The 13,381-nt window shown below is 46.0% G+C and overlaps 1 protein-coding gene across 12 annotated transcripts in view; it reads right to left on the bottom strand.

Moving 5' to 3' along the window:
* The window catches only part of LOC139575555 (RNA binding protein fox-1 homolog 3-like), a 399,874-nt gene that overhangs the window by 96,017 nt on the left and 290,476 nt on the right, over window positions 1-13,381 (bottom strand). Inside the window, exon 1 of one of the 12 annotated variants that reach the window (XM_071400655.1) lies at window positions 6,907-7,204. The exons of the other annotated variants lie outside the window; for them this stretch is intronic. Coding sequence (XP_071256756.1) covers window positions 6,907-7,032 — 126 coding nt within the window. The 5' untranslated portion in view covers window positions 7,033-7,204. Of the gene's footprint in view, window positions 1-6,906; window positions 7,205-13,381 lie in introns of those variants that run through there. 12 annotated transcript variants of the gene reach the window in all.

The raw sequence follows: 13,381 nt of genomic DNA, 5'->3' as shown, positions 1-13,381 counted from the left end.
ACACACGCGGCACGTGGAGACAGTAATTTGTAAGTTCCATTTTTTAAGGCACCACAGCAGTGGTCCTGTGGGACCTAATAAAACCTCCTAAGCACATGGGGAGGAACCCCGAGGCGATGCTCTTTCCCACACAGCTCACCTTGATAGATGATTGGAGAGAAACACAGAGGCGTGCTCCACTAACAAACTGCTGCAAGACAAAACAACCAGATTTAGGCTCTCAACGAAATGGAGACAGACGGTGAAGGAGGCCACTGATTTGGGGGAAATTACACAAGCTTCTTCACACCTTTTGAGGTGATTATCTAACTAGTGGAGAGTAATGAACCTCATTCCTGTTCAGTTGCCCGCCAGGAAAGAAGAAGAGTGTGAGCGTTTGTTTTGTTTATTCAACACATAGCAGGAAGGTGTCTAACGGCCCACTTGTTATTCTAATAACCATCTAATGGTGATTTGTTCTGTATGTGAGTGTTGACAGGAGAGGCAGAGATGTGATGAGAATTAAAGGTATTACTTCATATTAACTTTAGGCTTTAAAAAAGAATGTGGCGTAACTGACAATTCAGTCCCACCTCTGAAATAGAAAAAAAATGACAATAAAAGGGCTCATTTGACTTGAAGAAACAAAAGCAATTATAAATGTGCCTGCTAGAGGTCATCTATTTGGTATGTGCCTGCTAGAGGTCATCTATTTGGTATGTGCCTGCTAGAGGTCATCTATTTGGTATGTGCCGGGTGGCACACTCCTCCCCCTCACTTTCATTTCCAAATACCTTTGGACTTTTTCACAGAGAACTTAAAATCAATTTCAAGCCCCATTTATTTTTATACACCAGTACATGTTGAACCACAACAGTATAGTTCAAATATTGATCTTCTTTAGAGGATGACCCCTGGTGCCTTTTAATAGTAATATATACAGTTACCGGCTTCCAAATGAGAAGCTAGCCACGGCAATATTGCAAGTCGAGGCAGAAATAAATATTAACAAATCACTGAGAACTACTAAAAAGTGTCTCTGATATGATAAATGATTTCCTCAAGCTGCAGTCGCACAACACACACTGGTGCTGATAATGACCTTTTGAAAAACAAAATTTCAGTGTTTACCTAGAGAACTATTTTTCACGAGCCCCGTCTAACTGACAGAGGAAAAACAGCTTGGCCGGAAGGGAAGGAGCACGAGGAGGAACGGAGAAACCGGTAATAATGCTTTGCTGTTCACTACTGCCATTAAGCAGGGTGGTGATAAAAAGGTGGTGGCTTTAATAGCAGGTGATGGCTGTTTCACTTCTATGGTCACTCTGTTAACTCAGCACACAAGATATTATGTCTCATTTGAGAGGATCCAGCTGAGAGGAGGAGGCTTGAAGGACAGTATGAGAGTGACTCTACATTATAAACATAATAATCACAGCTGGCTAAGTTACTGCAGTAAAGAAATAATTGGAGTCAAGCTGCTCGGGCTGCTTAAGCATTTTACTGAGCCATTCAGAGAAACAGAAAACCTCAGGATAGATTATATTTCAGTAAAAACAGTCACCCATACAAACATAGTTCTAATGGATTTTCACAGTGGGGTTATCATCCTCCCTGTTTTATCCCTGTGTTTGTGTCTGTGTGTGTGTGTGTGTGTGTGTGTGTGTGTGTGTGTGTGTGTGTGTGTGTGTGTGTGTGTGTGTGTGTGTGTGTGTGTGTGTGTGTGTGTGTGTGTGTGTGTGTGTGTGTGTGTGTGTGTGTGTGTGTGTGTGTGTGTGTGTGTGTGTGTGTGTGTGTGTGTGTGTGTGAAAGAGAGGGAGATAGAGAGAGCTCCCGCAGTGTAAAGACAAGGAGGCATTGTGTCGCGTCTCTCGTCTCTTTCCCCTCTCGCTGCCCCCTCAGCCTGCTCCGCTCGCGGTCTCTCTTTAGCTAAAGGAGCACTCAAGCGGACGTAATGGTGGCGATTGCAAAACCAAGCGAATACTCTTGAGCTGTATTACATCTCTGCATAGAGAATGAGGCCACTGAGATACAGGGTTGACGACACTCACGTTCACTTCCCTTTTTGATCACAGGCTGCTCCTATAATAGTCCTATGATAATAGTTGTAAAATGCACATGGTGACATGTATTGGTGTCGCCCCCAATAAAACATTAAAATACTGCATTATACTTTCTTTAAATGAGGAGAAAAATTATGTTATGATTCCGGGATCTGGGATCAGTTTTCCTGAAACAGTAAATATTTGACATGAATAGTGATTAAAAGCTTAATTAAATGATGTGTCATGCTATAACAAAACATCTGGATGAATACTGGAGGGTGAAGATATCCACAACAGCACTTTGTTTTCAGGAAGTGGAGTATATTAGCATTAGAAGCACTGTGGATGCTAATCGCATGACACTGTAGGCTATGCATATAGAAAGCTTGGTCAACTCCAGGCTAATGCGTACCATCAATGACTGGAGATGTTTAGCATTATTGGCTAAATGTAAATATACATTTATTAATGCACTGCACCCCACTCTAATGTTAAGTACGCATTCTCCTGTGAAACATTGTGAATCAACACAAATCCTTCCCCCCCAAAGAGACAGAACTCTCAAACTCCCACAATACGGCTTCATACATGTGTAAATCTATTGAACTGTTTGTGACATTCTTCTTTGTGGGGAGGAAATGTAATTTGGTTCCATTTACAGCGGTCTAACAGAGTAAGTCGGTAGGTAGCCTTAAGAGAACTACTAGTCACCGGGAGGGAGTGTGGCGTGACTCGCATCCCCTCTGAAGAACTAGGCAGCCCTCACTCTGCTCAGCTCACACACCAAATGAAATTTCAACATAAACGACTGAGCTGTGATTTACAATTCTCCTCCAGAGCAGCGAGGAAAAGTGAGAAAACATTTCAATCAGTCCCCTCCACTTTTGTTCTGCTGTTATGAATTTGCTGTTTAAGGGACAAAACAGCTGAATGGCAGAGAGAGAGAGAGACAGAGAGAGAAAGAGGGCCTCCATAGAAATAATCTTAGGCAACATACACAATGAAACGTATTCCGTGCCAATGAAATACGGTTTGAAGTTTTTGAATTGAGTTTGATTGAATCAGAGTGAATTGCGTTGCATCAAATTGACTGCATTAAGGAGTCAAGCCCAGCTTTCTTGGTGACAAAATTAAATTATTTAAAATGCTATGAATGCATTTAGAAATTATGAAACAGAAGATAGAAAAATAAAATAACTTGTCAATGGATATAAAAAAAGGGGAAAGGTGTCATAAACAGTCCTTCACTTCTCCAGGCCCTCTCATAATCTTCAAAGAATACCGGGTCCAGCTTTAACATGAAACATTTAACGATAAAGGCCATGTACAGCTTCACGCAAAAAGAGACAACCATTCTCAGTTAACCTTTCCCCATGAGGTCAGTGGAGGGGGAGAACCCAGCACTCCTGCCTCCTCCACACTCTCATTCCAAAGCCCAAAGAGGCTGTGGCTCATTTCTCAAACCCATCTCCCATGCACCCACACAGCCCATGTAGGAACAGAAATCTATTGGCCCCCAGTTACAGACAGTGTCTCCATTTACAGCTGTCAATAGTACAGCTTGGCCTACAATAATTATCCCCTAGAAAGGCCCTGTCTCTTCACCGTTAGAATTAGCCCTGTCCCTGGAGACCTGGAACCTGAATCCCCCATACTGTCAGATACTGTCCCCCCGCCCCCCCGGGCAAAACAGCCTCTCACTGGGGAGGCAGTGGAGGATGAAGGCCTGAACCGAGGGGGAGGGATAGAGGGATGCAAAGATAGATAAAGTGGTGTATTCCCAGTTCTCTCCACATCCCTTCCTCCCCGGCCTCTGTCTTCCCTCTACTCCCGGCTGTGTAGAAGGGATCACAGTTTCGACGCAGGCAGGAGTCGGTTACACTGAGAGAAGAGAGATCAGTGGCCGCTGCTGTGGAGGAGGACACAGACCTCCCCTGGGCTGCCTGCCTGGTACACCACTGACAGAGGAACAGGTGAAACCAGAAACCAGATGATCCCTCCCCATCTACACACGCATGAAAGCTCCCTTTAAAGGTTGACTAACCATTTTAGATGCTATTCAAAAAACGGGTGAGGGGAAATGAATAACGCAAAACACCCACAGCAACAATCAATAGATATAACAATAAGGGTCAATATCAACACAGCAGAATGTAATGATACAAAATCCAATTACAAATCAAAGAAAGCAATTTCAGAAATGTGAGATCTCCAGATATGGTAGCAGGCTCAAACAGAGAGACATGTAAGAAATGTATGTAAGACATGCCTTAAGAAACTCCCTTGTTTTAATTGAACTGCTTCCTACTTAGATAATATAACTGCATTTACGACCACAGCCAGATGCCCACCCAAAGCCTGCTAAATAGAAAATCCATGGGATACAAACTGAGGCCCAGCAACTGTACAAGCCACAACTAAATACTGTGGGTTTACGTATCCCACCCCAACATTTGTATCAGAAATATATTTCTACTTTCATATACAGCAATGAAGTAAACACCCGTACTGTAATTCATCAGTGCTGTCAATATCAGACACCATAAGTCATGGAATATGCTACTGTTAAATCCTGATCCACAGAGGAAAAAGATGACATCATCTCCGCAGACAGACAGGCAGCTTTTCACATGTAGTAGAGAGTCCCAAAACACCCTCTGAATTACAGCAGCGAGAGGTAGCATGATACTGCCATTTTGTAATCAGAATAGCCGCATTTCTCGCATTACACCACGGGGAGTCTCTTCTTGTGTAAATGAAAACAAACATTTAGCCAAGATTCATATACACAAAAACCCACCACAAAGAGCATCAAAGCCGCCTGCCGTGGTACAACAACACAGTGAAACTGCCGCAACGCAAAACAGGAAAAGGTATTGGTTCAGTAATCTTTTATGTAATAAAACTCTGTACGCCTGTGATATCATACAACTTCATGTTCCAACATAATACCCAAAGCACTCAGAGTAATTTTAATGCGGTCTCCCCTTTTTTGAATTCAAACAAACTGCTAGGGAGAAGGCTTTCACCTCAATCTATTCTCCTTATAGTCTCTGTGTGTCTCTTCCCTCACAGGCGGCTGGTGCGTCTGGGCCGAGGTGCGGAGAGAAAGAGAGGTGCAGAGGATGCAGTGACCGTCTGAAAAGGAGCGATGGCCACGATACAAAAGAGGGGTCAGCACAGAGAAAGGGGGAGAGGAGAGGGCTAGAGGCTGAATCTTGATTCAGTGAATGAGTCATTTCCCAAATAACACTGCAGGAGAGGATCGTCCCGGTGGGCCTCCATAACAAGGGAATGTGAATCATTGATTCATGTAAAATGCTTTGATATTTTGTGAAAACATCCTTTTTGAATTTTCTATGAATTCTGAGGTGTTACTCCACTTAATAAGGATATGGATTGAACAGAGCAAAACATTTATTTGTTTGAAGCAGGGACTAATATTATATGCCCCATATGTGACATACAATTAGTAATATATAATTTTTTACTAGTCAGCCACAAATCATATGGATAGATACCGTACAGTATTCTTGTGTTTCAGAAAAGAATGTTGTCTTTGAAGACCAGCCTCTCTATTTCCATAAGTCAGTTACAGCAGAGGTAAAGTTGAAGAAATTCCCAATTGTCATACATATCACCCTTTGTTTCATACACGAATATAGACCCCAACCCCCATACACACCCATGCAAATATATGGACACACACACACACACACACACACACACACACACACACACACACACACACACACACACACACACACACACACACGCACACGCACACGCACACGCACACGCACACGCACGCACGCGCACACACACACACACACACACATTCCTGAGGCCATGAATAAAAGCAGTATTTCCTTGGGGAATCCTAGCCCTGGCTTCTCCACATGAAGTGTGTGCTAGCGGCACCTGGTCGTCTACATGCCTGTCCCCCTCTGATGGCCTAGCCGTCGGGGTGTGCCCGCGCTGGACAGATGGGTAGGAGGGGAGAGGGCCATTACCCTGATGGGGAGCAGGATTTAAAGGGGGAAGCAGGAGGCTCTATCCTGCCAGCCTTACCATTATTTGCTTCAATCACTGCAGTAAGACACTGTTTACTGCAACACATGCTAGTGGTAGTAAAATCACAATTGAACAGGCGACCACCCCCCCTCGCTGAATTAAAATGTTTTGAATAATTCAAGAGATGCATATGGGCCCGCTCTTAACAGTCACCTTGTTGGGTAGTTGTTTTCCTCTGCAGATTCTCTTAAGATTTCACAAAGCAAGAGGGACCAGTGACAAGGAATCAATTAAAACCAAAAATCGAAGCTTCATATAATTACTCAAACAAATATCAATGTAGATGATCATGACAGAAAAGTGAAAGAGTTGCTCAATGTCCCCCTCTCACAAAATACACATAAGTGACTGATTATTTTATCTGAATTTCTCAGTGAAAAGTGTTAACACACAATGGAAAGTGACAGGACAGTATGACCATAGAATGAGCAGTAAAATATGCAGTGTTACAATCACAGCAAAATGAGTCATGAAGCCGAGATCTTAACAAACATGTCGTATCAGTCTCACGTCACTAATTCATGAATTCCCTCGTTCAAAACTGCACAGGGTGGATTAGAGGAAAATAAAAGGAGGAAATAAAGGCTGAAAAGGGGAAAATAAAGGAGATGACCCCCCCTGTCTGTGTTGGAAGGGTCAGGGTCGGGGTTGGGGAAGTACTCGGGGAAACACAATGATATCACGTGCTGCCGAGCAAACGGAGGAATGAAAGAGACGGAGAGAGAGAGAGCGACAGAAAGAGAAAGAGAGAGGGAGGGAGAGGAGGAGACAGTAAAAGAGAGGAAGGGATGGATATAGAGAGACGTACCTGGTGTAGGTAGAGGAAGGCAGGGGGACAGTGGAGGGAGTGAGGTAGCATCCCGGAGCCGGAGAGAAGCAGACAGCCTGAGTTGGCCATAGAGCTCAGCGTGTGGTAACGGGATGCTTTGCGCATTTAGCAGGAAGATCCTTCGCTCTCTTTCCTCGCTACTCTGTCTCTTGTTCTCTCTTGCTCGCGCTCTCGTTTCCACTCACTCTACTCTCTCTCTCTCTCCTTCTGGTACAGCGTCTCTTTTTTCTCTCTCCTGCCACGGTAGCCAGCCGCACACTGACAATGTGCATGTACCACCTCTCTCTCTCTCTCTCTCTCTCTCTCTCTCTCTCTCTCTCTCTCTCTCTCTCTCTCTCTCTCTCTCTCTCTCTCTCTCTCTCTCTCTCTCTCTCTCTCTCTCTCTCTCTCTCGCTTGTCCCCGGCGCGACTCTGTTTACTTTGGAAGCGATAAAAGACAACATAAGCATTCAGACACAGAAGGGGAGGTTCTGTGAAAACCAGGGAGAGGGAGGGAAGGGGGGTTGTAGAGTCGACGGGGGTGGGAGTTGGGGTGATAAAAGAGGTGATGTATTCCTACATCAAACAGGCCGTGTGAATAACAGGGGGATGAAATGACATTAGAACAGCAGCTGATCCTGGGCATTAGCACCTCGTGGGATGCTGCGTACAGCCTTTTAATTGCAGGCTCCCCCTCAGAGCCTAATGCTGTCCACGGTCTCCCTCCGTCTATGCAAGAGCTGCACTCAAGGACACATACAACATGTATGGCAAATATTAATTCACAGCATCCATAGAAGTCTGGCAAATGTATTCACAAAGCCCCGTTATTCGCTTTAGCTTCGGCCGTGACATCTCTCTTCATCTGTGAGCAGTAAATATACATCCGCCCTGACAGAGAGAGTCTATCCATAAATGATTTACGCTACAAATGTAAAGTCTCTTTTTAACCTTTTTTCCTTCTTCTGTAGAAACAACAAGGGGCTTGATATAAAACACAATGGAGCCCACATAAAGGCTGTGTGATGTTACCCTTCAAACACAACCCATTTATGACACAGGGGTAGTTACAATAATATCGTTGTGAATTTGGTCACTTTCCCACCCAGACAAAGACAGACCATCATAATCACGCCCTGCTGTGGGAGACGACGCATGTCCACTGTGCCAAATTAACTCACTCTGGGACACTCCATTCAGATTCAATCAGCCCCATTCAGATAGTATGCAGGGGGGAAATTACACCAGGAAGGAGATCAACTAACCCCTACTTCCTATTCATTAGCCCCAGACACTGGGACAGAGCACAGATTGCAGATTAGGGAATACCAATAAGTGGCACAGCACAATGTGTAATACTGTAATAACATTATTTAATTGTTGGCTGATATGTTTTGTACATCTAATTGTTGAGCTGAACAGAATGGAGGGAGAAGTTGGTCCTCTGCTAAATGACCAATCAGCATGATCTTAATTGAGACTTGGATAAGGCTGAGGCTGTGTTAACTGGAACTATGACTGCATGTCTGCACGCGTCTTGTTCAGGTCCAAGAGCCTGTGTTAAGTACAAGCAGTCGGCCAGTATTACCGCTGTATGTCACTGTACTGTATAACACTCTCTGATGAGATGACTTGGCTAGAGCCAGCAGGTGCTGCTACTGCTGCAGAGAGAGACACATAGCTTCTCTCTCTCTCTCTCTCTCTCTCTCTCTCTCTCTCTCTCTCTCTCTCTCTCTCTCTCTCTCTCTCTCTCTCTCTCTCTCTCTCTCTCTCTCTCTCTCTCTCTCACTCTCTCTCTCTCTCTCCCTCTCCCTCTCCCTCCCTGTTTATAATTCAAATTAGCTGTGTCAGATCACTCCCTTCAAAGAGAGAATTGCTGGAATGTTCTCCACTGTGCCTTTCTTTGAGTCATGTGGAATCAAAGCTATCAAAATGTGCTGGAGATATTCTCAGTTAACTCCAGTTAACTCCAGACCTATTCTTCCAATGAAAAAAAGAAGAGAAACCATTGCTGTAGACTGTTGATGGAATACAGGAGCTGACTTCCAACATCCAACACACAATGACCACCATCATCACTGTCTTCTATCACCTCCTCCTCCTCATCACCATGACCACCATCATCACTGTCTTCTATCACCTCCTCCTCCTCCTCATCACCATGACCACCATCATCACTGTCTTCTATCACCGCCTCCTCCTCCTCATTACCATGACCACCATCATCACTGTCTTCTATCACCTCCTCCTCCTCCTCATCACCATGACCACCATCATCACTGTCTTCTATCACCTCCTCCTCCTCCTCATCACCATGACCACCATCATCACTGTCTTCTATCACCTCCTCCTCCTCCTCATCACCATGACCACCATCATCACTGTCTTCTATCACCTCCTCCTCCTCATCACCATGACCACCATCATCACTGTCTTCTATCACCTCCTCCTCCTCATCACCATGACCACCATCATCACTGTCTTCTATCACCTCCTCCTCCTCATCACCATGACCACCATCATCACTGTCTTCTATCACCTCCTCCTCCTCCTCATCACCATGACCACCATCATCACTGTCTTCTATCACCTCCTCCTCCTCATCACCATGACCACCATCATCACTGTCTTCTATCACCTCCTCCTCCTCATCACCATGACCACCATCATCACTGTCTTCTATCACCTCCTCCTCCTCCTCATCACCATGACCACCATCATCACTGTCTTCTATCACCTCCTCCTCCTCATCACCATGACCACCATCATCACTGTCTTCTATCACCTCCTCCTCCTCATCACCATGACCACCATCATCACTGTCTTCTATCACCTCCTCCTCCTCATCACAATGACCACCATCATCACTGTCTTCTATCAATTCCTTCTCCTCCTCATCACAATGACCACCATCATCACTGTCTTCTATCACCTCCTACTCCTCCTCATCACAATGACCACCATCATCACTGTCTTCTATCACCTCCTCCTCCTCCTCATCACAATGACCACCATCATCACTGTCTTCTATCACCTCCTCCTCCTCATCACAATGACCACCATCATCACTGTCTTCTATCACCTCCTGTGGCAACCTGATAATAATCCTAATAATGATTATTATCCCCACCCCCCTTGTCATGTGTTTCTCCAGTGTGTTTCTAGTTGGTCCAGCTATGTGATTACTCCTCTGAGACAGGACTCACACAGAGGTGGGGGAGATGAGAGGCACAGGAGATGCAATCAGCCGATTTGAGACATTACTGTTTCTAAAGCAGGTGATAATATCCCTTCAAAATATAACAGTGAAACACCAGGTAATAGATAAAAGACAAACAGGAAATATGTTACAAATATGGTGATTTTCCTGTGGGTCTTAGAGGCCGGTGTGGTTGTAATGTAGTCTGTAATGTAGTCTGTAATGTAGTCTGTAATGTAGTCTGTAATGTAGTCTGTAAAGGCGGAAAGCAGCAGTGATACCATTAAGACGCCATCCCCTGAGCTCCGAGCCCAGTCAGCAATAATCAGAGGCAATAGAGGCAGTGGCTAATGCGGCCCAAACAATTGGAGGCACATGCCTGTTTCCCACTGTTTACCATATTGCCAAGATCAATACTGACTACTAGCAATAATCATCATAAGAGATGGCTGTTTATATCCTTACCTCTGCTCTCTCTGTCAGTCTACTGCAGGGTTTCACTATGGACACAGCTCCCCCATCAGGAGGACAGAGAGAAACAGACAGAAAACAAACGTGTACAACGCATAATAGGAACATGATATGAACAAATGTAGACATGTTGATACATATTCAATGGTATTTTATCACTCGCTGTCACTTGTTAGTGAACATATTGATATAATCAGTTAACTGATGTTCCAAAAAGATCACTGATCTCAGAGTATGTTATTTGGTCCAGATGTTATTTGGTCTAGAGTAGTCTCTCTGTGACCCAACTCCCCCTCCTCTCTCCGAGGAGACCTCTGGAGATCCTTTGAAATGAAAACAAAGCAGCAGCAGTGTTTTGTGCTGGGTAGATTACTGGAGAGGCAGCGGGGGCCTTTGGAAGGGGGACCCTTGGAGTGCCCCTCTGACAAGCCTTCCTCATTATCTGGCATCGCCATGGCGCCTCGGAACCCCTGAGTAGATGAGGGGGCACACGGACGCCATGATCAGCGTGTCCTCAGGGCGTGCAGCGAGGCGAGGGTGGTGCTCTCGCTAAAGGTCCACTGATTAAACCTCAGGCCCAGAGCGCCTGGGATCCCCACTAATTAAAGGTTGTGTCATAGCAGCCTAACATAACAAACTTCTGACTGCTGCTCCCTCTGGTTTATCATAACAAGGACATTTTACAGACTTCCCCGGCCACTCTCCCCACCCCACCCCTCTCATTTTCCCTGGCATCCCTGGCAGAGTCTTACGCCAGTTGGTTCAGGATGGGAACGGGGCGCCAGGAGGACAAGGCGGGCGAGTGTTTAACCTGCCTCTCACCCGTCTCACCGTGCCAGGCTCTTTGTGGAAGAGTCAGCGCTCCTTTGTCTGGGCTCATAATTAAGGCAACAAGGTACCCGCTCTCCCGCTCATTATTTCTTCACTTTGTGTGCAGATCGGAGTCATTAGGAAGGCTGTGCCACGGGGGGCTGCTGGTGTGATCACACAGACAGAACACGGAGATATGAAGGAACAGGATTTGCTAGTCTTTCTTGCACCAAATTAGCCGCGTTTGTCTCTCACTTGTCTTTTAAATGTCAATAGCCGGCTACAGTTAAAGTATTGGTTTTGGCTCCCCAAAGCTGTCAAGTCCTAATAACATTGATGAAAGGATAGTTATGGGTTAGGGAAGGGGTGGGTGAGTTTGTCTGTCAGATCTAAGCCACTAGGATATGCTGTTGCTGTAGGCCCTTGCTACAGACTTCAGGCTCTGGTAACCGCCACTGTAAATGGATTCTGAAACAGTGCTTGGCTTTTATATGATGTCATTCATCCTCATATGTTTTCGCCCGCCGCGTTTCACAATCACGGCTTTCTTTATTGCAAACTAATGCACCCAGTGCTGGGATCAGCAGGTTGCGTCCGGCCATCACTCACCAGCCTGGGAGAGGTCAGGCCTTTTGGACTTTTGAGCACTCTTCCGTCTTGCTGCGACACTGCAGAAAGCCTGAGGACTCACCATGCTTCCCACACAGAGCTGCCGTATATCACCTAACCCTCCCCCCTCACCACCACCACCCCTCTGGCTCTCAAAGAAAATGAAAGAGAGAGAGAGAGAGAGACGAAGGCTCACGGCGAACAGTCAACGTCAATACTAGGAAGCTTTTACTGGCTTCTCCTCCTCTCCTCTCTGCCTCCGGGCTAGGAAGTGCCCCAGCTAGGAGCGGGTGATAGCCCAGGCCAAAACAGTGGGAGGGTAAAAGGTGGGAGGAACACAAGCAAGGGTTTTGCTCAGGCACAGGAGGGGTCAGCAAACAGGAAAGGGTCAGGCTCTGTTAGCCCTGCAGGGCCCGGTGAACCGGAGAGAGAGAGAGCTGACAGGGCAAAGGGACTGCCATGCAAGGAAATCACATCAGATCGATGATGAAATATTTACTGTCCCTCAGAGAGACGCTCTAGGGGATGTTGTCACGTAGTGCATGCCTCGGTTTCACTGCTTAGTACGACAACCATGTCCTGCAGTACCAAGGGGTCACTATTTGACAAAACAATCTAACGCACGCCTAACTGAAATGAGGTAAGTGAGGAGAAATTTCAGTTGGGTCCTTTTGATTGAAAGCAAATAACAAGTAATACAAATAGCGTCCTTACACGTGGAATGCGTTGAGCAATGAAACGTCAAATTATTCAGAGCATTATTCTCCTTATGACATTTTCAAACTTCCTGACCTGCCTCGACAACGCTACTGTAGCAACTGTTACCATAGCGGCCGAAGGCCCGAGGCAAGGTCAATTACAACGATTGGTGCGCTGACTCATAGTGCATTCCATTTGGAACAGATTGGTCATGCCCAGTAATGTCCCCTATCCAGCAGGCATACCTCTCACCATCACTCTTTAACCGGCAGCAGAGAGAGGAACTCCAGATGGGTTTCCATCTCTGCTGTGCCACCGTCTCTCCCTCCCTCAGGGGTCAGGTGTTCAAACCATGGCCACCACGTCTTCCTCAGAGGATCACAGGGAGACGGCTGATACATCAATACCGCCTCCCCTCCACTCCGCCTCAGATGCACATATCATAACAGAGTAAATGAAACCGGAGGTGTGATTGTGTGTGGTGTAAATACAGAGTGCCTGCCAGGCTGCCAGCCTCTGTCTGGCCGAGGGTGCCCAGAGCTCCTGCTGTTGTTACCGGAGAGGCACCCACGCTGCACACACACACACACACACACACACACACACACACACACACACACACACACACACACACACACACGCACGCACGCACGCACGCACGCACGCACGCACGCACCCACGCACCCA

Source organism: Salvelinus alpinus, chromosome 1 (genome assembly GCF_045679555.1).
Source record: "Salvelinus alpinus chromosome 1, SLU_Salpinus.1, whole genome shotgun sequence".
In the NCBI taxonomy this organism is placed as follows: Eukaryota; Metazoa; Chordata; class Actinopteri; order Salmoniformes; family Salmonidae; genus Salvelinus; species Salvelinus alpinus.
Note: the sequence above shows the minus strand (reverse complement) of the source record. Positions and strands in the feature narration are given on the sequence as shown.